The sequence below is a fragment of the Antedon bifida genome, chromosome 4 (assembly GCF_963402885.1).
Source record: "Antedon bifida chromosome 4, ecAntBifi1.1, whole genome shotgun sequence".
NCBI classification, from domain to species: Eukaryota; Metazoa; Echinodermata; class Crinoidea; order Comatulida; family Antedonidae; genus Antedon; species Antedon bifida.
In genome coordinates, this window is record NC_136229.1 from 28661113 (window position 1) to 28689069 (window position 27957).

The 27957-nt window shown below is 32.1% G+C and overlaps 2 protein-coding genes across 2 annotated transcripts in view; one reads left to right on the top strand and one right to left on the bottom strand.

Annotated features, from left to right (window-relative positions):
• LOC144839308 (uncharacterized) overlaps positions 1–27957 on the bottom strand; it is a 193594-nt gene that overhangs the window by 158401 nt on the left and 7236 nt on the right. The window lies entirely within an intron of this gene.
• Positions 3124–6400, top strand: LOC144840461 (uncharacterized). Its single transcript, XM_078696279.1, has 2 exons — positions 3124–3339; positions 4129–6400. The coding sequence occupies exon 2, from the start codon at positions 4172–4174 to the stop codon at positions 6266–6268; it is 2097 nt and encodes a 698-aa protein (XP_078552405.1). The 5' UTR covers positions 3124–3339; positions 4129–4171; the 3' UTR covers positions 6269–6400.

Here is a 27957-nt window from a genome sequence, read left to right on the forward strand (position 1 = left end):
ATTGTTGGCGACTGCATTCTCATAGGACAATCGAAGTATATTGATTGAAATGTTGAGAAACTATATAAACATACATAATATTGTTATATCTTAAATATCAGTTATTCAGTTGTATTATTTGTATAAGTATATATTGTCCAAGTTGGCTTAACGGTATGTTGAATGCAAAGTGAATGCACATAGATAGTACTTTTGTCTATTTTGAAAAAAAAATCGAACTTGAAGAACACAATCTCTTCTAAAGTAGTCAGAATAATAAATGAACAAAATGTATACAAAAATAATACAATTCCATTATTGGTTTGTTTTGTTGTTAAAATGTATCTGCTTTGAAACCTTCAACGCCAAATCACCTTTACTTAATGAGTTAATGTCGATTAATAAGATTTAAGTGTAATTCAATTGCAGTTATGTAAAATGTAAATAAAATTGCACTTAAGTCGAATGTACAGAGTATTGCATTAATTATTAATTAATGAAGATGAATATAATTCCACTTCAGTGCAATATGTTCGACTTTTAATTTAGTTATATCATCATGGAGGTAACCTCCGTGGTTATATCATAGCCGTTTTATCATATTATCTTGTTTTTTTTTTAGATGTTTGTATATGAATGGTTATTTGCTATATTTGTATTTATTGTGGTTTCCAGGTTTTTTTATGACGAGCAATGAATTTCCTTTTTGAGGATGAATAAAAGTTATCTTATCTTATCTTATCTTATAAAACGATACGATACAATCTTTAAGATGGCTTCCGGAGAACAAAATTCGTGTAGTTATACTGTAATAACAGGCCTAATCTCCACTCCTTATTATCCGAATAAAAAAGCAGTTCGTAATGTAAAAACTCACCGTACGTGCAGTATATTAGTTCTCTATGATTTCAAGATGTCTGCGTCCGTTTAATAATCAGAAAAATGTAGGTATAAACTGGAATAGCTAAATAACAGCTACCAAAAATCATTTATCAGGATCATATCATACTGTTTTTTACGAAAGAATACAGTGTCTTGGAAATGATAAACAATGAGGCTAGCCAAGCGTAACATCAAACAATAACTACATGATAAGCACATTTATTATGCATTGTATTGATTTTAGTAGTACGGGGCGCCGTTCATAAATACAGTGTGCATAGCCTCTACGGTTTACGAGTAACTTATTATGGCTATTAGGCCTATCGTATAGGGCCAATTCTTGATCGTCGACCTTCGAGCACATTTTTCCTAAAATTACTCTTGTTTTCAATTTGCTGAATGGATAGGTTATTCCAAGCCTTAATTAGGCCTATGCCTGTATAAAAAAAGTTAAAAGCAGTATATTATTTGATTCAGATTTAGGAACTGAAAAACCACTGCCACTAGGACCTATTTCTAGTATTGTACGGCTATGAAACTTTTCAGTCAAATAAGGAATCAACGTTTAGCTAATTATCCATAACTAACCTATTTGCCTATATCGTTCGTTAGTTTCATGCTTTACAAGATTCGTCACAGGAGAACAGCGGTGTCAGAACCATCATCAGAAATGACATGTGATCAATTGAATGTTCCAGATGATGATTATTCAAGATTTAAGGATGATCTTTTAAAGCACCCAATGAAAACAAGCTGCCTTGAAGACTTCATTAAAAAGCTGAATAATAAATTGAAACCTTAAAATTGCTATTTCTCAATTGGATGTCAAATGATATTTGGAAGAATCTAGGAAGATCTTTCCTTTGATCAAGAGCAATGTTAACATTTCAGAAATCATTAGAAATGCAGAATCCATGTTATTACCAATCACCAGGAATATCAAATCCATTGTAATGAAGGGATATGATAAAGCGTTTGAAACACGACTGTACCAATTTTTATGAGACTTAATCCTGTCCGTAATGGTGTGCTTACGAAACAGATGCTCAATCGAAGATCTGACAACGTATCAAAGGAAAGCATTATATTACTACAATTTAGGAGGTGAAATAGTCTACCCTGACGGAAACCACGACAACTGTTTAGGAAAGCATGCTCTGTCTGTAAAATTCCATTATTTAATGGGTAATGACAAAGCCCTGCTAAGAGCTATAGCAGATTTTCAAACTGCATTACCGGAAGACGAACAACCGTTCATTCCATATGTGGAAATTTCTAGAGATGAAAATAAAGATTTGATTTATAGGTCTTGGAAGATTGATGACGTATTTCGATATGCCATCGAAGGGGACGGGGACGTTAGGTTTTCTTTGGACATAGTTGTTTATTATATAATGGCAAGAGTAACACTTAAGTATGGCAATATTCACCGTGCCACTAGAATTTTAGATGGCTGCTTGAAAGAACTGAAAGAAATACATACTAATGCACATATTTTGATACAAATTATTGAAAGTTTATTAGGTCTAGTTATGGTTATGAAAATGATATATAATGGTACTATATAGTGAAAGACTCGATGGTGTGGTGGTCTGTCGTGTAATCTTTTAGCCATGTGGAGATTCCTGAGATGTTAACTAAATACCGTTATGTATCACTGAATTATTGGTTGATGGCCTAGCCATAAGAAATTTGAAATGCCCAAACTAATGTACAGACTTATTACTGTATTGTGTTATTTTGAATAATAATAATACATTTTTATTAGTCACTGTCAAGTTGTAACTATTATATATTATATTATTATGTATAACTTTTAGAGAATAATAATACTGAAGTAAAATACAGTATAGAGAGTGGGGGATGGGATGCAATAAGGCAAAGAAAAGACAAGAATGTTAAAGAATGTTTAAGTTTAATTTAACTTCATCACTACATTAACAAGTATTGTATAGTACAATATGTAGCCAGTGTAGGGAGTCATGTATGCTATTACAAAAATTGAATATTTCAAGTATTGGCAGATAAATATCCCTTATTACCAAGTCTACTGAACAATTCACTATTTGTTGTGGGATACAATAAGAAGGCCTAATAACTATCTATTGTAGGCCTATTTGGCATTCGTCTAGACATATTATATCCTTGTATTGTATACTGCATTCACCATATTTACTGAAGGGATACACATCACCGACTGTTTAATATATTCGTTATTCTACATTATTGTATACAGTATGTTGTATCCTTTGTATTATTGTATTGCTTTATATTGATTTAAAAATCGGCCAATCAACAATTAGAGACAGTTATCACGTGCTTCTCTGATCAACGCCCAGGTATATAGTGAAACATCATTATTGTAATTCTACTCTCATTACCATATTATTGATTCGTTTGGAAAAACCCATTGCCGCCATTTATTTCTCTCTCAATATGTGCGGTTTTATAATTTGTTTTTAAATTACAAAATCTGACGTAAGTAACAAATTATTTAGTTTTTAAAAACTGTTCTGTTTTCTTTATCTAACCTAAACAGGTAACACATATGTATCCCACAATAGTTTGTTATATCGTATATTATGTTAGTAGTCATCTTCGAGATAGTACAAACGATCCTATTGATTAGAATTACTGAATGTTAGAATACATAGCAACATTCTGTGTTTCTTTTCAATCACATAGGGAGATACATAGGCCTATAACATCTGATTTTTCAATGTGACAATATCCATAACCTAACACATTATTTTTGATATTGTATAATATTATGCCTTTCTCGAAATAGAAACATTAAATGAATTGGTCAATCAAAAGTTTGCTGTTTAAATCTTATTATTACCTCCGATTTTTACAGAACCTGAAAATCAACAACAATGGACAATGGAAACTTGAGTTCCTAGGCCACGCTAATAGCCGATCAAAGCAGTCTTGCAAACAATTTGGTCTTTATTAATTCATGACTACAGTATACGTTTTAATAATAAACCAGAAACAAAGTCCTATCATGGAGCTATAGCTCCATGGTCCTATCAATGTGAACTTGAACAATAGTATCAAATACACAATACCCAGTTTCATTTTTAACACACCGAGTTTGTGGTGTTGTGCAGATAAAAAGCTTTTACGTTGGCTATTTTTGTAACGGTCCATTAAACAAATCCAGGTACCATACATAAATATGGCATATATTGAAACTTTGTTATATTGTGCTATATCAAACGTGACTACATTACATTATACATGTGTTTACTTTTTATTTTGCAGGTGCATGTTTAAGTAAAACAATTGTGAACAAAATTATATTGTGATGGCGGAAAATATGAACACGAGACTAGTGATGGACGAGTTTGCAAATGACGTAATTGCATGTAAAACATTTGAAAGATTGGCTCAAATATCTTATTCAATGATTTTTGAAGAGATATATAACAATACAGAGAAAAACCAAATAATTAAACGAATGTATACCAGTGGGAGTTTCTGTGAAGGAATGCCTAAATACATTTTGGGTGATGTAGACATGATGGCTGTGTTATCTTCTGCGACAGTGTGTTGGCAACATCCGAAGGAAAAAGAACCAATCAGCACAGAAGTGAGTGTTATAGCGGAACTGTATAAAAATGAACCAGCATATTTGAAACTTAAAGTATTGGATGAAAAGAGCATTCAAGACGGTTTTAAAGTGTTTGACGATGAAAGCAGCAGTTTCGTTGATGAAAATGGCTTTTTGAAGAATAGTACTTTGAAGGAATATGCTATAAAAACAATGGATTTACCTTCATCTGATGGTTACTGGAACACTAGCTATAAACATTATTTAGAGAGTAACTGTGTTTATGAGGATGTACATTATTCTGGAGCTGAAATACACGGACCATCACTACAACAGCCGTCTACAGCATCTGACCTATCAAGCGATTTAGTGCATTGCTTATCATGCCAGTCATGGCCACCTATTACTGACAACTTTTTTACAAGGCAGAGGGCAAGTAAATGGCCATCACAGGAGTTATTGAACAATATCTCAAGTCTAGAATCTTTTGTAGTTCCCGTTGGACGTCATGATAGTGACACAAAAGACAGTGAATGGCGATTGTCATTTTCTGTTGCAGAGAGAAAGCTCATTCAAGAAATGCCGGAACCATTTGCTGGCTGTATGTTTGCTTTGAAAGCGATCAAGAAAAGACGCAAACTGTTTGAGTCTCAAGAACCTACACCATTCTGTTCGTATTTCATCAAGACTGCTTGCCTATGGATGTGTGAAACCATTTCATCTGACAACACCATGGATTTAATTAGAAAAGTGCTAGACTGGCTGATTAGTTGCTATCAGAAGAGATATTTACCACACTACTTTATTCCACAGCAAAATTTAATTGGTCATTTATCGGATGAACTTTGTGACGACGTGAGTAAAATATTGACAGCAACTAAACACGATCTTTGGGTGATGGTGATGTCAGGTATTGCAGGTGGCGAAGTATCTTTAACAGGTGACATCAGCCGTGAGATATGTGTTAAACTAGATATTGTTTACGTACATGAAAGTGGTGACTACTCAAAGTTTAAGGCTGATCTTTTGAATCATCCAATGGCTTCAACATGTCTTACAGAGTTCCGAAATCGTTTGAAGGTGAAACAAGATATCAGTACATTAAAATGTTTTTTCTTTGATTTGGGGCTAATCTCTTGCAAAGTCCTTTGCTGGCTGAACAACAATGTTCCCATTATAGAAATTATCAGAAATACAGAATCCATCTTGTTACCAATTATTAGGGATATTAAATCCATTGTAGTGAAGGGATATGATAAAGTGTTTAGAACAACATTGTATCAGCTTTTAGGAGACTTAATCACGTCTGTACTAGCGTGCTTACGAAATAAATGTTCACTCAAAGAGCTTAGGAAGTATCAAAAGAAGGCCTTGAATTACTACAGTACAGGAGGTGAAATGGTCTACCCCAACGGAAAAGGTGACAATTTCTTAGGAATGCGTGCTCTCTTGGTAAAATTCCACTACTTAATGGGTAATGAGATCGATTTAAAAGAGGCTATTGAAGATGTTCGTACTACTTTGCAGGTACACAGACATCCAAACATTTCTCTCATGGAAATAGAAATAGCCGATTGTAGAGATTTGGTTTATAGGTCATGGGAAATTGATGGTTTATTTCAATACGTTACTAAAGGTCATAACGTTACGTTTACGTTAGAAGTAATTTTGTTCTATATAATGGCAAGAGTGGCACTTACAAATGGCAATACATACGCTGCTTCTCATTTCGTAAATGGTATGAATTTATTTCAACTAATACACAGTGACGTGTACATGTTGAAAACCATTATTGAAAATTTATTAGGTCTAATTCAGGTTATGAAAATAATATGCAATGGTACCATTTAATAGTATGTGAAGCTACTATGGAGCTAAGTTATTAACCTCTATTGACGATAACATTAACTGCATCCAATGTACACTTGAAGTTAAATATAAGAATCATGTACCATCTAGATTATGATAATTAAAATATAGCAATACGCCTACTTGAATGTTAGTTAGAAAAGAATTTTTAATTTTTAGTATTATTTGATATGTTTATATTTAAACTTTTAAATATTTTGACTTATCTGACTGTTCTTCACTTAAAGGTCATTCAATTGAAGATTAAACTTCTCTTGTTTATGTACTGTATATACTTTCATTTTATATATTGTATGCCTATTTATTATTATATTGTACACAAGGTTGATTTTTGTTGAAATAAACTGAAGTCGTGACCATTCTTCTCTTTCTGAATTTGTCATGTAAAAGTCGTTGTTAGACAGGGCAATAATTATTTATAAGTTTGTAGATGCTACTTTAGTTAGCAACTCACTTTGTTACACTAATTCGTGTGTTAATACCTCATCTTGTGACCGTGTCCATATTTCCCGAATATAAAATTGTATGTGAAGCTACTGTGATATTATATTTTGTAATACACCTGGTTGTAATCTTGCAATTTGATTGGTTAAGTACGCATCAAGTGGCATTCGACAGTAGTCCGAATGGTGATAATTAACTTCTGCGCGGCTTCTATTAAACTGTTCTATTCTGCGTCTAAAGTTAGAGCACTCGATTGTTTATTAGTGCTTACATTTTTTTATTGTATATTATGTTAATTATTATTAAATTGTACAAAATGTTAATTGTGTTTTTCTTTTCATCTATCTCTTGCTGTGAAGTCGTCATGTTAAAATCGTTAATATTTATTAGGGCAATTATTTGTACGTTTACAATGTGGGTGTTACTTACACTTCAGTTAGGAACACCAACTCAGCTGTTATTTCCTGTTAGTATGGGCTCATAGTATTAGCATTTATGTCAAAAATTGAAATATTCTACTTTAAAATGGGCTGTTGAAATTTTTTAAAATAAATTCTGCATAACAAGAACACAGAGACACTTTATTTTTAAACATCCAGGTTTTTTTTTATTTGCCACAAACTGGGTATTATTGTTGATTTAATCATTTTGTATAGATAAAATAGAAATATTTTAATTTGAACGTCCTTACTCTCAGTAGAGTATTATAAAATGAAAACAAAACAACTAGTTTAAAAGTCTATCATGATATCTACAATGATTAACTGTATTACCACGACAGTATTATACTTGTAGCCATTTAGAATTGCTTATTTGAACTTGTATAAAGTCATTCTAGTATACGCATTTCAAACAATGTAAACCTCCTAAAGGTGAAGCATGATTTTTTTAACATAAATTTAAACGTAAAAGTTAACTGACTAAAATTACATTGAAAATGTAACATGTATTTTGCTAAAAAAACATGTATATAACACACATATTGCAAATTTTATAGTAGAGTAAACAATCACAACACATTTGTTAAAATGTCAACAATTTTAATAAAGAACTACCTATAAAATGGAATGATTATAGTTATACTTTAGGCAACTGTGATTGTTTATACCAAACAGCTGCTGCATTTGAGATTCAGATTGATTTGGTTCAGGTCCAAACACAACCGCTTACAATACAAAATATATAATATATAAAATACAGAAAAAGAAAAAACAGAAGAGAAAATCTAACATAATTTGTTTTCGAAATCTTGTCTACAGTAGAAAATATAAAATATACACAAAGACAGAAGAGAAAATCTAACAATTTGTTTTCGAAATCTTGTCTACAGTAGAAAATTGGATGAATGAATTAGGTTAATGACCTATTTTTCTATCTTACTCAAAAGAACTTTACCACTTGATGTAAGATAACAATATAATACTGTCGTTGCAGATCTCCCAACATGGAAAAATAAACTATCGGGAGGTTTTGCGAAATCATGCCCAAACTAATTAGAGGACGCTATTGAACAGTTAAAGGTATTGGGTGTATTTATAATAAATAATAGTAAACATATAAGTTGTGCCAACTCATTATTTTAACAGTACATGAATTAATTATTTGCATCTTGCGGACTGATATTTAGCATATATATATATATTTATCTATAGTAATAGGAATGTGAAATATTGCGATATTGTTTTTGATATACAAAATATCGGGAGGAAATTGCATTTTATTGGGAGATGACTTAACAGAAGACTCCCGCCATTATCGAGAGAGTTGGGAGGTATGCATAATGTGTGACATGTTGTTACACTGGCACTCAAAGTTTACTGAGCAGAGTTATCTAACGATTTTAGGATGTTGTATTCTTCAAGCATGTTTTTTTCTTTAAGTACTTTAACTAAATCTGGCAATTTACCTTCCCTTTCAGTTTTGAAGATCAAATCCCATTGGTCTTCTGGCTCAACACTGTACAATTGGCAAATCCATTTTATTGTTTTATTGCTTATTATGAAACCAAAGTCAATTAGATTTTGTCGATGCTTTGAGAATTTACAAACCTCAAAATGTTCAAACCCTTTAAAAGATGGTACCATTTTTTTAATCTTCAAATCTAAGCCCAGTAAACTACCCAAATAGACCGCTTCAATGAGAACAGTAACATCTGATTGTCTGAGAATCCCAGCACCAACAAGCATGTTGAACAGACAATGTGCATCTTTTCCATTCTGTATTGCAGTTACAGCTATTTTGCCTTGAAACTCCCACAGCAATAATTTCAGGAGATTAACATTTCCATATTTTTCCCAGAATAAATTAACATCAACAAGCAACTTTTCCAAATTTTCCGTGGAATGTTCTTTGGAGATATAAAATTATACATAAACTATTAAAGAACAGTTAAATTTACTTTTATATTTTTGAGTTAACTTATTAGAAAAATAACAATATGTCATTCAATATATAATTTTAAAGGTTATTCCAAAGTTAAAAAATAAATTCATGAGCAATGTACAATACAATTTTTAAGAACAACCTAAATGAAATTGACATCCAGAGACAATGTCTTTGGAATAATAATGATATATGCTTATTAATAATGAATATTTACAGCGTTGTTTGAACACTCTAATAACATAATCAAAGTATTGGTTAAATATGGTGGTACTACCAACACCTCCTTGACGAACGCTGGACAATGTTTCAAATTGATCATTAGGATCATCATCAGAAAGGTATACATTTGTTGAGCTATACAGTGACTCTATTATGTTAATCATTTGCTTGATGACATATCATCGTTACAACTTCTATTGGACCAAATACTTAGTATATTAAAAATTAAATTTTTATTATAAATTGGAAAGAGCTTTAGATATTGAGTTTACTGAAAACAGTGGAAAGTGTTCAACATAATACAGGATTAATATCGCCGTTGATATGTATCCTTGTGACTATCTATCCATGAATAAACCAAAAATTGGCCTATTCTCTCCGAGAAGAGAGCTACAATTCTCAAATATATTAAACTATTATATATAAACCAGATAATGGTACATTCTATGAATCCTGCCCTCAAGTGGGAGAATCCCAACACACCACCATCATCATTTCTTTTTGAGACATGGTAGAGGAGATGGACATTGAGCTTAGAAACACTACTGATACTGCTGCTACTACAAATTGATTGCTGCTGTAGGGGTCTGGAGTGGCCAACATTTTTGCTGGATGGACAACAATGCCCTTTGTCGATATGAAATCATCATGTCCATATATGGGCACATCACATTTAACATAAAGTTTAAAGATGTATTGTCCCCCAAAAACAGGAAAAATAAAGATTAATAAAATCAGACTTTGAATAGATTATTTTGTAGTTTTAATAAAGTCAATCTCTTCCGTCGAATAAAAAAACGAAAGAAGAAAATTATTGTTTACACTTATAAAATGACCAAATAAATGGTTAAATTCAACCACCAAAAACTCATCTGGCAGCCAATTTGACTATTTTCAGGGGACAATACATCTGTATGGTTGCCTAGCAATTTTAGTGTTGCTAGTACCAGCCTGGGCTAGCAGGCCTATGAATATGTTCGGTTGTTGACATAATTCACAGTAGGTGAAAAAAATAATGAATGTTTTATATTCATGCATACAATTGTGCAAAACAATTTCATTCTGTGAAAGATAAAATATGTCTCGTAAAAAATATATACTTTTATCTTTCACCTCATGAAATTATTTGCCACATTGCACTCATATACTTTAATGTGTATACTAACATACTGCTAACTTACGTATTGAGGGTGTTATTGGTGACGTCAATCGTGGTGTTGACATTTCTGAAACAATAAATATACGGAACCGGTAAAGGAGCGGATAGTGTTATTTGTTCAATTATTTTTATTTACTGACACAGCTATTTTTTTGTTGTTATGCTTTTTGCCTTATATTTTGTGGTTTCTATTTTCTGGATCCAAATTGCACAAATCAAAATAAATTAAAAACAGTATTATTGTTCACAAATATTGACAAATTTCATACTTAAATTTTTCTGATAATTACAAAACTGAAAGCAAGGTTTAATCACCATTCATGAGAAAATACAATTTGACTGATCAAATAATTTTAACTTACCATTTAGTTGCATACTCTTGAAAACCTGATCATATTCCAGTTGCTCGATTAGCAAAGTCCATTGAGAAATGAATTCAGACTGATGTTCTTCGGGAGCTAATACTTCACTTAACAATCTCAGAAGACTTCCATTATTATACAAGCTCCATATGAGAAATAGAGATCTTAAATGTAATACAGAAAGACAAAATGTTATACACTTATGTTTGTGGGAAGAAATAGTAAAACCAATGTCTCCCATCACTTGAACAAGTTTTTTAACTGTGTCACTTTTTTCTGGCAGATTCTCAGCATGTATAACATCTTTTCCACTAAGAATGTCCTCAAACATGTCTACAACATACTGCGGATGTGGTGGACCTTTAGTTCTCTTGAGATGTAGTGTCAGAATATCTAGAAAATAAAGTATTATAAAGAGAATTACGGTATTGTGCAGAAGAAACTTGCTGTGTTTTATAATGATTATAATATTTTACACAGTGTTTTTATACTTTAATGACAATGAGAACAAATTGTTATAATACAGATTTATACCAGCAAACTAAGCAGACTTGGTGTTTTGATTATTCGATAACAGCAACTTTCTGCTAGACTAATGTAATTTTAGTTACAATATTATGAAACTAATGATATCTGGTTAGAACAGACAGAACTCTAACATCAAAGAAACTAAACTAACTTGTTAAGTTCAGTTTCGTGCAATAATATTTGTACATGTATTATCTTTTTTTACCATCAAAGAACTAATTCTTACAAAATATTATATGTTAACTTTGAACGGGCTTACGTGGTAACTCTTACAGTATATGCATTATTTTTACAAAACGTCAACAAATGTAGAGAATGGGTCTTTAATGAAACTTGAATTGAATCTTAAACATTTTAAGTTTTTTTTTTTAAATGTGCATATGTGTGATTTGTCTCAGAATTATCTGTTTTTGAAAAACAATGATCACATATTTAAAATACAATGATAAAAAAATCAAGCTTTGAATATTCATACATACATTTGAGATGTGCTTAATATAAATAACTAACTAAGATATTAATAATGGCCGAGTTCAAGGAATTTTACTGTTGTTAGTTGGTATTTTGGAAGAATACTTACTCGTAGTAAGTAGTGACTAGTTTATCTTTAAATTGTTTATATATTTATTCTTGTGAAAAGATTATTGTATTAAATTAAATTTAAAAATGTAATGTAACAAAAACGTTTCAGTAATACATCTCGAATTACAATAAATGAAATAAGCACATTATTCACTGCTATAAAACTATTTATGTACAGTAGGTCGGTAAAATAAACGTCGCAGCAAAATGCAGTTTTGTTTTGAACGTCATTGTATTTAAAACAAAATGTTTACTTTATCATTAGCCAAAATATTATACAACTATTGATTTGGCTGAATGCATGGTTAACCCAAGGTGATCTGATTGTTTTATATATCGTACCACACAATTTGGTTGCAGACTAGAGTTTAGAGTAGGTCTAGCTTTTTTGCTGCAAAATACCGCACCATCAAAGGTCTGTATTTGATAATTTGTTGCTTCCAGCTATGCAATAAATATTCCCATAGCATATACTGTACTTTCCTAAATTCTCTCTTAATTAAGTCGGATACAGTACATCTGCAAATTAAACCAGCTAAATACACACCAAAGATTGTAGACTAGGCCTACACATCGCAGTATAATCCAATTGTTATTGTGAGGAGAAACACAGACATTTGCAGTTTGAGGGTATGGCAATAAATATACCACGGTGTATATGCCGGTACATAATAAAAACTATAGATTGCGTTTTGTTTTCGGCTAATATATCTTTTTTATACCTAAATAAAAAACTACCTCACCTGCATCTGATTTAAGCTCCTGTAGACTTTGATTTTCTTTTCGCATTTCCTCAAAGACTGAATCAGAATCTGTTTTTTACAAGTACAACACAATAAATTTGTAAGTTCAATTTTACTGAAATCCATGCTCATTTTTTTGTGATATTTACATACCCCAATAAAACACAAACTGTGATAATGAGATTTTACAACACAACTTTTTAGTTTATTAAAAATGCAAAAATTGCATTTATAATTCTGGCAAAAAAAAAATTGTAAACCAATCATTTAGTGAGTCATTAATATTAATAATGTTCTTTTCCTGCTACATTCCAACTATCAAATCTCACATTGCATGTCTTCTTTTATCACATCCGTTTAAAAGCATTTTACTACACTCTGTTTGTAAGTGGATTATCAATGTTAAAAATATCTAAATTATTATGGCTTACTTTTTTCCTTTAGGGTACTCAAGGCAGCATTGTATCTTTTCTCATCGATGTACGTTACCCATGTTTTTAGGAACTGTGTCTGGTGATCCTTTGAAATTAATATTTCTGCTAAATCTCGTAGAAGTTTTCCATTGAGATGCATTTCCCATAGATCCTGAAGTCTTCTATGATCGTTTACAAATAAATGAAATTCTATAGATTTATTTACTGCATTGTATGCTTGTAAACCAAGATCTTGATAATAGTCTACAATACCTGTGAGTAGTTCAAAAACTTCTTTTGTATCTTTTAATGGCAAAGTGTCCTTACATTTGTCAAGCTGATAAATCAAATCTTTTACATTTGTAGATAGTGGACATCCTTCATGAGCCCCATGTAAACTTGCCTGATTTTTATCACATGGTTTTATGACCACAGATATATTCTCCACACCTGATAATAAAATACAGAAATAGTTTTAAAAACAGTAATACAAAAGGAGTTGTCAATGTCAGTTTACATCATGACAGAAATTAATATGTCAAAACGTTTTTAATTTACATTATAAAGTCTTCAATGCATTAGTGAATTCTCAAAAAATAAGCCTGTTCCAACATTTCTGGCTTTCAAAAAAAATTAGGATGCACTTTAAATGGTAGGTAGAATTTGGGATCTTTAGAAATTCTATATTTGTTTTTATTACCTCTGCCAAGGAGGTTATGTTTTCACCCCTGTATGTTTGTGTGTGTTTGTGTGCGTGTTTGTGTGTCTGTGAACAGCCTGGAGGCCACAGTTTTTATCCGATTCTCACCAAATTTGGCCACAATGATCTATGCCCCAAAAGCTCGGACGAGTTCGAATTTGAGGGGAAAAGGTCATAGGTCAAGGTCACAACTAACAAAAAACTATTTTACTGACTAGAGACCACAGTTTTTATCCGATTTTCACCAAACTTAGCCACAATGACTCATCATATAATTGTGGTTAAATTTTGAAGGGTCAGGGTCAAAGATCAAGGTCCACAAAAAAAAAAAATAATAAAAAAAAAAAACCTCAGTGGGACTTGAACCAGCGATCTCAACTGTGAGAGGCTGGATACATAACCATTAACTCTCATCCACAACTTTTTAGTGTGCAGTTAGCCTATTTACACTTACACAAAAAAAATATATATATTTTCCGGGGACATTTTATGTAGGGGAATTTTACAGTAGGCGGAGGTTCGTACTCTCGGAGTACCCTCTAGTTTATTTATATTTTGAATAAAATACACCGAATATATAAGTGGTGAAATTGTATCCATAACAAATTTAATCTAGCTAAAACATCTTCCTTAAACTTTAGTGTCACTATCACAATTGAATTGAACATCACAAGTTAGTTAATAGTTAGTTAATAGATAAGTATGTGTATGTTTTATGAATCACTTTACTCACCAGCTGTAAAAGCTTCCTCAGCTGAAGGTAGTTCTAGCATTTTCAGAGTTTTAATAAACTCTTCACATTTTATTTCTGTTTCTTCACAAATTATTTTGCTGTGTTCAAGATCTATGATCATACTCCAACTATCTTTATACTCTTTTAGTGGAGTATTGTACCGCTTGTCAATTTTGACCACATCCTCCTTTATTAGTTTATTTCCTAGTTTCATGATATTTTGTCGACGAATACTAAATTTAAAAATTGGGCTTTCTTTAATAATTTTACTTTCAGAAAAAGATGGTAGGATACTTTTAAGTTTGTCTATCACACCAAACTGTTTAGTTAGTTGAATTATTTCATAAAGAATGGTCAGATTGGTAGCACTAAGCTCTCCATAACTAATCAATTGATGCAGTAAATCTATTGTAGTAGAAACTCTATCCAAGTCTGTTTCTTCAATAATGCCACGGCACAACACTTTCAACTTTGTAATTAGTGAACGATCATCATACCACTTTGAAATTTCTACTAAAACTTGTTTAAAATCAGCTTCTGTTGGAAAAATGGTCAAGTAAAATTTCAATTATCTTTCAAAACCTGTAACATATCTAAATATAATAACTGCAATTGAATCAAATACTTAATTCAAATTCCGCAGGAAATTTCAAATGGGTGTTATGATGAGCTAATGTTGCCGAGGTAGTGCGACCGTCGAGTGAATACAGGGCTTCTCCTTTTTATGCCTACTATGTTTCGTGTTATCTTGTGTTCAAATGGCGCAATTTCAAATTGCGCAAACACTTTCAACATTGAAAATTATTAGGGCAATTCCAGCGTTATGGACGTACAGTTTGAAGATTTGTGTGAAAAGTAATATATAAAATGTGATTCAAAATTTTACAGAATGTTTGTCTTAACCTATTATATCAATCCTCCAAATTTCATTCAGGAAGAACAAACCAACAAACTAAAAACCGTACAGTACGTGATAGAAATATTTTTAGGCCAAACTAAACACGTCTTTATTTTCATCTTAAAACAGTATATAGTATTTGACTATGTAAATGCATTTTCAAGGCAGGATTTTTATTCATCTACTGTTATGGATGTACACAATTTTTGTTATGGATGTACTGTACACTGTACACTTCATGTATCAAACTACAACAATTTCAGCCTTAAAGATGTATTGTCCCTTGAAGCACAAAAAATGAAGTTCAAAATATTCTAAATTTAAATTGGCCATATGAAAGTAATATTAAAGTTATTCACTTTAAGTCAAAAATTCGAGCCAAAAACAACAAGTTTACTTAATTAACAGGTAAATTAATTTGATTACATTTTGTCTGGAAAATCGTCGCGAGCGAAAGTAAACAAAGATTTCAAACCACGAGTATGCATTGTGCATGATGCTAATTAGGATTGTTTACAACTCTTCACGGTTGAGAAGGTGTTTTCACACAGATCGCGAGGAAGTTTTATGATTATAGGCCTACAGTACATACAGAGTAGCCAAACAAGCGCGTTGCATTATGAGATATGTTTTGATCGAAAACTTTGACTGGAAGTCAAAGTTATTTTTTGAACAAAAAAAACGTCTGTATTTTTTTTCAACTAATTTTTGGTGAAAGTTAATAACTATTATGATTGATACTTCAAAATGACCAACTTTTTTTTTGAAATATTTATATTTTATTTTTTTGGAATTAGTCAAAGGGACAATACATCTTTAAACAATATTTTTTATAAAATTTGAGGTAAATGTACAGTACAGTATCTAAATTGTTAAATTTTCTCTTCAAACTACTATTTTCATATTAAGATATTGTGGAACCACAAAGGTTCAATATTGGATTAAAACATGGCAAGCTAAATGCTTGACCTTTTACATCAGCCTGAAAGACATATTTTACTTTTAATATATAACTTTGTATTGATAGAAGAGCACCATCTACAATAGTTAGCAAATTTGTGATGTGACCTCTATGAAAGCAAATGCCAGGAATTTAAAATAAAGTATATTGTTTTCATACTCACATTTTTTTCTTGAAAAATTTGGGTTTAACATAACCAAATACTGTAGCAAAAGGACAATTAAGGTACTCGGACAGCTACTAGTGGTTATGTGGTTTAGAGGAGATAGACTGTTAACTTTTAATTATATTTATGTGTATTCTGGAATAACCAATATAAACCATTTCTTCCTTACACATTATCATTACTACTGTATTATTACTAAATAATTATACAGTATGTACTATACTGTACTCTAATTTTAAATTTAATAGATAGAAGAATAAAAGATAGAGATAAAATTGAACAATGTATTCTAAAACATCGTACTCTATCGGCTATCAAAAATATTCAATCTCAATTCAATCAAATAAAGTAAAAATTGGAATGCCTCCATATAGATTTTCATTTAGTACTTTTATAAAAACATGACTAAATTTGACCAGGAACATTTGATGTCTACATTTGTTAGGGAATTATCTCAGCCCGTTCAACTGACGTTATGGATGTACATAAAAATGTATGTCCATAACGACAAAATAGAAGGAAAATTTAAAATTAAATGGTCACGATTTATGAATTATTTTAAAATTATTTTAATCTAAAAAATGATAATGATAGTTCAGCTAAAAAAATCCATATCAATATCTAACACGCAACCAAGAAAAAACGATTTTGTTATGGATGTACACACCACTGTACGCACAGCCAGAATTGTTTAATTTCTAGGGAGAAATTATAATAATTACAGTATGCATTTCCTTTTTAAAAACATTCAATTGCTTGCCCTATGCTTCTAGCCAGAAAAATCATTTTATATTATATGTTTGTAAATTCAGTTTTTAGCAAAATTCAGTAAAAAAAAAACATTTTAAAAATGTCTATGTCTATTTGTTTTTTCTGATTATACATATATATATAAAATTATAAATCATAAAAGTTCAACTAATAATCTTTAAAATGATACAATTTATGATTTTTCAATGTCAATTTAAATTTTTGTTGTACTGGGTGACCTTTTGCTGGAATTGCCCATTAAATAGTACAGCTCACCTTCCTTGCTTGCTTGTGCCATGTTGAACATCAATGTTTGTTGTAGTTAGTAAAACTAGCCTAGGCCAATTACAGTATTTCTAATCAAAAATACAGATAAAATTATTATTTTTTTTATTAAAATACATAGGGGTTAATATGAAGGTTAAGGCCTAGATTACGTCACTTCTTAATTTTTTTTTATTTTGCCTTAAATACATGCATTCCAATCTATTATAGCCTAGTTGCTCTTTTGGCGATCCATAGAAACGACAATATTGAATTTTATTTTTCTATTGTAGTGGGGCTCCTTAGACGAAAAATACTTCAAATTTGGTTAGAAGCATAAAACTTGGTATGGCAACTTGTATAAAAAATTTGCAACTTTTAAGATTTGAGGCCATTTAAAATTTGACCTTCGACCTCAGATGTCCGATTCTTTAGAACATCCTTACATCCTAGAAACACGAAAATAATGGCAAATGGTGCAGAAGTACTACTTTCTATTCATGTTTAATAGAAACATATGCATTTAACTATAGGAGTTATTTAAAAATAGATCTAGACCTACTGTACAGTAGGTATTCGGCCCCGAAACGATTCTGCGCGGGATGATTCAGCCTGAGACTATTCGGCCTGGGACGATTCGGCACACTTTTTAGTATTACTAGTACTAGGGATAAAGATGCAATAAAGCAAACATTTTGAAAACATTGTCGAAAATGATCATTTTTTAGTCAAACAAACGATGTAAACAAGTTACGCCTTCTGTTGGCCGCTTGGTGAATGCACAAAATAAACAAAGTTTTCGAAGTAATAAATTGTATATAAAATTACATTTTTTAGTAATTTATTTCATATATTATATCAACATTGTGAATATCAATAAAAAAAACTTGATAAATACCAAAAAAAATTAATATGAATTTGATAATATTAAATAAATTCATCTGGTTCCAAATAAAAACACCCACAGGTCAAGCATTGGAGGTTGTAAGATCGTACTTGGAAAAATATACAACATAAGAGAACGAAATTAACAGTGGAAGACATCATGGACCTCATCTACCAGTTGATTGATGCGACATATTTCACATTTCAACAACAGATACTGTATATGAACAGCACGAAGGTATTGCAATGGGATCTCCGGTAAGCCCTGTGATAGCGAATCTATTTAGAATGGTTAGAAGAGGAAGCTATTAAGAGCGCAGATGGAACCATCAAACCACGTTTTAGGAGACCGTATGTTGATGATGTTTTTGCCATTGTCCATAAAGATGCACCTCTCCCGCTCAATCGCCATCTTGATAACATTGACCAGTCGGGCAACATCAAGTTTACCACAGAGATAATATCGGAGAAACAAATACCATTCTTGGACATGATTATCACGATTAAACAAGATGGAACACTCGCTACCAAGGTATACCGAAAACCGACTCACACCGACCAATACTTGGATTTCCACTCTAATCTTCCCTTAGAACTAAGCGTGGTAACACGTTGGTGAATAGAGCAGACATTGTTAGTGAAAAGAAAGATAAAAAGCAGGAGCTGAAACACATTAGAAAAGCATTGGAAATTAGTAACTATCCAAAATGGTCAGTGGACAGAGTCGTAAACAAGAGAAAAGAACAAAAGTCAAAAAACAAGCCAGAAGAACACCAAAGAAAGGAAATGGAGAAGATAAAAGCTCACATAGGTATCCCATACATACACAGAATTTCTGAAAAGATTTGACGCACAAAGCACAAAGTGAACACCTTCTTTATTCCAAGTAATAAATCAAAGAATGGACTGGTCCACCCAAAAGATAGAATAAAAACGTTAGACATGTGCGGGGTTGTATACAAGTGAACTGCCTAAACTGTGAGAAAGTATATATAGGAGAGACCGGAAGGGCACTAAATATAAAAATTGGGGAACATAAGACGTTCCAACACACAACCAAATGGTTAGAACGCGTGAGAATAGAAATTCTTCGTCCCAGATTTTACACAAGTCAGTCATACCTGATCACGTGCGTGGGGAATGACCATATTCCAAATTGGATTGCGAGAGTTATTGAAAAGGAAGCACAGACAGACAAAAGAACGATAAAAGAATCTATCTGCATAAGAAAAAGACCACATAACATCAACATTGGTGGGTATGACCTCCCACATACATATGATAGTTTGCTGGAAAAAGTTGACACAAAATTAAGGTGGGTAAATAGAATCTTGAGCACAAACACTTTTCTATACATGATTGGTCAGTCAGATTATGAGGCTTGTGATTTCTGCAATAAGTAAAAAGAAACAATGATACACTTGTTCTGAATAGAACTATGAACTAGGCCTATACCAACTCCACAGACATGTTTGCATTGTTGATAACATTGAATTATTGTTATATACCTCAAGTATTCAGTTGTATACTGTGTGGACTTTGTCCAAGTTGGCGTAACAATATGTGTCACGCGCTAAGTAATCAGTGGCGGATCCGGGGGTGGGTGGGGGGCGCACCCTCCGCACGTTCCCCTATAAATCGAACGAACGATTCGTACAAAGGACACCGCCATACAACCGCCCGTAGGTCTACCTATTGTTTAGATCGCTGGCAATCAGCAAGCATAAATAAAAGTGTATATATACGTCAAAAGTGGAACGGCGTGGTGTTACCTACAGATCATCATCATAGAGGATATGCTAATAATAATATAGTACACTAACTGTGGTAGGCCTAACTGTGTGCTGTAGTATACATTATAGCAACCGATTTTTTTTCTAGGCCACCCACCCAACTGTATCAATACCTATTTATATATTTAATTTCTTCAACAAATTGATGTAAATAAATATTTTGCTATAATAAGCATTAAATTTTGCCCTTTTTCCGGGGCTTCCCCTAGATTTACGTTCGCATTGAACTGAACTCAACGCAATCAAAACTAAATACTGAGTGAATGAAATCGGCAACAAAATGTAATTAGTCACGTGATTGGAGGGAAAAGTATGATCGTTTTGCTCATTGGTAGCATGCTACATATGAGAGTGTCTTTTCCTGCAAATTAGAGGTGCCATTTATCATGAATTTTATGTGCGAGAGTACCATTTCCGGCCATCTGGGACGTCATTTATCAAAGTTCGCTTCGCCACAGGTCCTGTCGACGGCGGCCCTGGACAAACATCTTTTTCCGCCATGTGCAAACGCTCACGTCTTGCGCGAAGCGCTCTGTTGTGACGCTTAGGCCTATGTGGAAAATGTCACCCTTTAATTGGCTAGTACCTCAGTTTTCATATTTAAAATATAAATTGTTAATACATTTATAATAACGTGAGAGTGCCATTTCCGACCATCTAGAGGTGTTATATTTTCAAAATCGCCACAACTCAACCCCAACCATGGTGGGGCTGAGTTGTGGCGATTTTGAAAATATGTGGTGTGGACTCACTACAGTTGCGCCCCCTCCCCCCTTTTCACAAATTCCTGGATCCGCCCCTGGTAATTGCATAAATAAAAACATTTTGGAGAACTTGAGAATAGAATCGCTTAAAAGTAGCCAGAACAACGGACACAAAAATAATACAATTTCATTCTTCCATCTGACGTGGTTTATTAATTGTTAAAATTATATCTGCTTTTGAAACCAATCACATTTACTTAATGAAAAGACAAAACAACTGGTGAATAATATATTACTTACTTCCAATTGTTGGATACAATTACGGTAGAGAATAACTTCAATTCACTTGCATTTAACTTGAAACAATTAGAGTTACAGTAAGTGTAATTCAATTGCAGTTAACTGAAATGCAAATAAAGTTTCAATATAATTGTACTTCAGTGAAATATATTCGACTTTTAATTTAGTTTCATCTGGAGGTACAGTATATTATAAAACGGCCGGGCTTCCTTTCCTTGTGCCGTGTTCAAATAAATTCGTAACTTACTGTAAAACTCACCGTATGTGTTATTGGTTCATCCAATGATTGTAACAATATTAATTTTGCGTCCGTTTAGATATTAGGCCTAATCACAATTGTAGGTAGACTGTGCTAGGCTTAAATAACAGCTTAATAATAATAATACGTCCTGCTGCTTCCAAAATACAACGTGTACAGTATTTATACAACGAACAAAATAGTGCTTTACGTTACACGAAAGATTGCCTTGCCTTGCCCGAATGATGAGCCCAACAATTACATAGCGAATGGGGCGTCGTTCGTGGACTTTGGGCTGGAGACAAACAGATGAGCAGTCATAAAATACAGTGTGCATAACCTCTACGGTTTGCGAGTAACGTATACGCATAATAGGCCTATTTAATTGTATAGGGCTAATACCTGACCGGATCGGCCTGTCTTAAATATGATTAATTATAGGCGTATACAGTAGCCGACATGACATTAAAACAAATGTATAGACCTATCTCTGATTTGCTTATTACGCAATACAGCACTTTGTGTCAAAACGTCGCTGCGTTGCGTTACGTTGCGTCGGTAGTGGGAACCACGCTTCAAGCCTGTTTCCCACAAGCGACGTAGGCCTAACGCAATCTGCGCAACGTTAACCTAAGAAAATGCCCTTCTAATAAGTGTGTTTGACCCCGCCTGCGTGAAATCAAACTTGCGATGTTTGCAGCACTATGTGTCGTCGGTTCCCCCACTTGTGATTACGCAATACAGCACTTTGCGACAATACGTCGCTGCGTTGCGTTCTAGTGGGAACCATGCTTCAAGCTCTATCTTCGCTATCAAACTTCATGTGACAAAAAAATGGGATTTTCCCATTATATGCTGATGATGATGTCATATCACTACCATAGGGCATCACACTCTTTTGATAGTGTAGACAGAACTTTTATTTATAGATAACATTGATTTATAATTTTTCTTCTGATACATATGTTTTCGTTGTTATTTCGTAGGTTATAACAGTACGTATTTTCAGTATAGGTCTACCCCTTTCCTGTCAACATGCTTAATTGTAATGTAAGGTAATTGGGTGTCAAATCCAAGATTGCCGCCAATACGTAAACTATCCAATAAATGTACCATATTGGACAAAGTAACACCCACTATGAACAATATTTTAAGTTAAAAGTAATGCCATATGGGTTTTCATTAACTGCCAAATACTCATACTTTCCTATATACAGTACTGTGTACCGGCTAATATACGACAAAGAATTTCTATGGAGTCCTCTTTTACTTTGATAAGTTTGCCAACAAACACCTCTGTGAGAATTGCAACATTCTTCATTAATCGGGATATCACCAATGTTGGCTTTCAAATTCATCAACTAGATTTGCCAGCTCTGATGAAATCATTAATTTGTGTTATTTCAATGATACCACGCTCAATGACCTTGATCAATTGATGTAAATCCAGCAAGTCCCTTTGTCACACATACATGTCCTCTCATAAACTCCAATAGGCCTATCTGTAATTTGTTTCAGTAGTCTGTTGAAAGTGATACAGCGGAAGTAACGCTTTAGATAGTTAAGATTGTGTTATTGATGATATTCTGACTTTAAATAGGGTTATTTGAATGTGGACGGCCATTTTGAATTTGGTCCTTTAAATGTCTTTAGAAAATATGGCAACATATTTTTTTTCATTCCTTATATTATCAAGATATGAAATAAAGTCAAAGTTTGCTTTTAACAAAAAATATACACGACATTCATATAAACGACATACCAGCCTACACTTCATTACTGAATGTCAGCCAGGAATACATAGCAACAGTCTTTGTTTCTTTTCAATCACATAGCGAGACACATAGGCTGGTTACCCATAGGCCTATGATTACACATCTGATTTTTAATGTGACAATAACCATAACCTAACACACTATTTGTGATATTGTAAAATAGTATATAATATATTGCCATTATTCATATCAAGTTCAAGTTCAAATTTATTCACATAATGCAAACATATACAAAAATATAATAGATACAAATAGTTGGAAATTAAGTAAATAATAGTTGCATTATGCCTGGAGAATACCATTTAAACCCCAAGGGGCTTTAAGCCTGGATCCACCAGAAAGAATAAAAACGTTAAAAATAATAATAATAAGCAGTATAGAGTAGGCCTACTACTAAGAGTTGTTCCTAATTTGTTGAATAACTAAATACAGTTATTTGAAATGGTTCAGATTTGATTAAAAATAATGATTTTAGCTGATTGTTAAGGTAGGCCTTACTAACGAGAAAAACAGAACTTGAAAATCGACAACAATGAACAACAGTAATTTGAGTTTATAGGCCACGCTAATAGAAGATCAAAACAATCTTGCAAACAATTAGGTCTTTAGTAATTTATGACTAGATATTCTAATAATAAACACCGAGTAAGTTATTTACCAATAATTCTCATGTTTTATTTACATAAGTAGGCCTACGTCCAGTACTTGTAAAACGAATCAACAATAATAACTATGCAAAATACATCACCAATATTTACAAAAGCAGAATTACAGAACAAATGTATAGCAGACAAAGATCTATAAGTCGGCTATTTTTGTAACGGTCCATCAAACAAATCCAGGACATCATGCATGAATATTGCATTCTAAAGCATATTGGAACTTTGTTATATCAAACATGACTACATTACATTATACATTTGTTTACTTTTTATTTTGTAGGTGCATGTTTAAGTAAAACAATTGTGTTGGCGGAAAATATGAACACGAGACTAGTGATGGATGAGTTTGCAAATGACGTAATTACATGTAAAACATTTGAAGATTGGCTCAAATATCTTATTCAATGATTTTTGAAGAGATATATAACAATACAGAGAAAAACCAAATAATGAAACGAATGTATACCAGTGGGAGTTTCTGTGAAGGAATGCCTAAATACATTTTGGGTGATGTAGACATGATGGCTGTGTTATCTTCTGCGACAGTGTGTTGGCAACATCCGAAGGAAAAAGAACCAATCAGCACAGAAGTGCGTGTTATAGCTGAACTATATAAAAATGAACCAGCATATTTGAAACTTAAAGTATTGGATGAAAAGAGCATTCAAGACGGTTTTAAAGTGTTTGACGATGAAAGCGGCAGTTTCGTTGATGAAAATGGCTTTTTGAAGAATAGTACTTTGAAGGAATATGCTATAAGAACAATGGATTTACCTTCATCTGATGGTTACTGGAACACTAGCTATAAACATTATTTAGAGAGTAACTGTGTTTATGAGGATGTACATTATTCTGGAGCTGAAATACAAGGACCATCACTACAACAGCCGTCTACAGCATCTGACCTATCAAGCGATTTAGTTCATTGCTTATCATGCCAGTCATGGCCACCTATTACTGACAACTTTTTTACAGGGCAGAGGGCAAGTAAATGGCCATCACAGGAGTGATCAAGTCTAGAATGTCTTGTAGTTCCCGTTGGACGTCATGATAGTGACACAAAAGACAGTGAATGGCGATTGTCATTTTCTGTTGCCGAGAGAAAGCTCATTCAAGAAATGCCGGAATCATTTGCTGGCTGCATGTTTGCTTTGAAAGCTATCAAGAAAAGAACTGTTTGAGTCTCAAGAACCTACACCATTCTGTTCGTATTTGTGACATAAATGCGTACTATAAGATGATACTACCACAACATTTGTGCATATACTGTATAGCAATAATTAGTGCATAATAATTGAATTGTATTAACATTTGCCCTAAGGTTAATTTAGATAAAGTAGGATCAGTTTTCAGAAATAAGAAATGCAGAATCGTATTACAAAGAGGGAATATGATAAAGTGGTTAAACTAAATGTTAGGAGCGCCAGAGTTATAGTCAAAATAATGGCTTTAAACAAAAAATTGTTCAATCATACTGTAGCTGAAATACGGAATTGCATTAATTTTATTTAAATTAAGAGGTAAAAGATACTATACCTTTAAATAAAATTGTGAAACTTGGGATAAGTTGGTCTTTTAGTAAATGACAACTACTTAGAAAGGGCTATTGGATTTTTGTTTACAGTGACAAGGTGTTTCCTTAAGCTCTGTCTAGACTATCATGTCCATATTTGGGCACATCAAATTTTTGTGTCACATAAAGTTTGATAGTCTAGACAGAGCTTAAGGAAACACACAGAGCTTTAAAATGTAGAATTTGTATAATTGGTTCGTTAAGTTTTAGACATGGGAAACGTTTTAAATCTTAATTAAATATTTTATCAAGTTTCTGTCCTTTGTTTCTTTAAACTTAATGTATTGTAGAACCATATTGCATTCACTTAAGTTATTAAAACAACATTTCCGCTTAATTAAGAGTTTAGTTAGGCCTACCTTTATAATTACTTCATATGTTAATATAGGTTTTTGCAATTTTATTTAAGAAATAATAAAGTAAGAACAAATATAATTAAGAGTTTAATAGTTCTACACTGTGTAGTAGCCCTATGTAAACATTATAAATAAGAAAGAACAGATGTGGAACACATCCACCAACGAGAAAAAAAGAATCACCTGGTTTAAGAAACGACATTTAACAATAAACATTTTACAGAACATAGATAAAACACCTTAAAGAAAGAGTAAACCCAAGTAAATTTTCTCCAAAAGAGAAACACAATTCAAGTAAGTTCGTTTGCAATTGACAGTCTGCCTCACTTAACACACTGAAAATATTTTAAGGTCTCAATTTTAAAGGATATACCTTTATTATGTAGAATGATCATTAAACTAAATCAGGATCGCAACACAACCTAAGCAATTTGTCCAATCACAAGCGATGGATTATCCAAAAAGTCGTTTATCATTGGTCAATTTGCTTGCGTTGAGCTTACGACTTTGTGTTTCCAAGAGGAAACCAAGCTTGAATAATAGTACTGTAAATGTGATTGCTTGGTTGTCTCTATTATCAGGGACTTGTAACAACTCCCTGCTATTAACAAAAACCTACCTTATTATACTTACTTATTATGACATAATTGAAATACTGTAATTGTGTTAAAAACAATATAATTAATCTATTATTAACTTAACAAATTAAAAAAATTATTTATACTTCATTTTATCTGTCTCAAATAAAATTCATGTTGATATAGAATTGCTGGTTAGTAACACAATTTATTACTTAAATAAAGTTAAATTTAATTTTAAAAATTTATATTTACTAAATAAAAATGTCCTTTTCCAGTGGAATGATGAGGATTATTAAGTCTAGCAGTTGTTACAAATTTATAGAAAGTTTCTTGACTATTAAATTACATTGTAAATAGTAAAATATAATATATTTTACTATTTACAATGTAATTTAATAGTCAAGAAACTTTCATACACGTCATGGAAAAACGAATACCTTTATTGTAAAAGTTTTTGTAGACAATGGTAAAAATAAATTACCCAACCAAAAATTGTAATATAGCCATTACATTTAAATTAAATATAAACATTGAATAGATTAGTTCTTGTTAAAATTAGTTGAATTGTTTTTAATTGTTTACCTGCTGTATGAATTCATTTATCACGATTAGATTCAGTTTATTTTGTATTTTAAACTTGCAGCACTTTAGTACATTTTTTTTTACATTTTCAAATTTTTGTTAAAAAAATGTTTAAACATTTGTCTTTGCATGTTTTATAAAATTAGGACATTTATGACAGTTACAAACGAGCAGTATAAAAGATATATAATACAATTTAAAAATATAACAGTATATACAGTAATAGGGCCTACTGACCACCAAGCTAATACTAAAAAATATTAGTGACATTAATGCATATAACCAATTAGTTATCGGATGATGTTATGATTTCGTACTCCTCCATCATGTTTTTTTGTTTAAGCTTTTCAACTAAAAATGGCAATTTACGTAATATTTCAATTTTGAAGATCAAATCCCATTGGTCTTCTGACTTAACATTGTACAATTGCTCAATCCATTTCATTGTGTCAATGCTTATTATAAAACCAAAGTTAACTAAATTTTGTCTACGTTTTGAGAATTTACGAACCTCAAAATTCTCAAATCCTTTAAATGACGGTACCATATCCATTATCTTTGATTCTAAACCAACTAAACAACTCAAATAGACAGCTTCAATAAGAACAGTTACATCGGATTTATTGAGAATCCCTGGCGCCACAAGTAGTTTGAACAGACCATGTGCATCTTTACCATTCTGTATTGCAATTAAAGGCACTTTGTTTTGAAACTCGTATAGTAATAATTTAAGTAGGCTAACATATCCATATCCATACTCTTTCCAGAATGAATCAACATCAGCTATAAGCTCATCGAAATGTTCTGTAGAATGTTCTTTAGAGATATAAAAATGATGATTATAAGTATCACACATGACTGACATCACATTTATCCAATTTCATTTTATTTAGCTAATCTTTATAATTTAGTTTA

What these genes read in the sequence shown, in the direction of transcription:
- LOC144840461 (XM_078696279.1), top strand. Translation starts at nt 4,172, where the DNA reads ATGGCGGAAAATATGAACACGAGACTAGTGATGGACGAGTTTGCAAAT.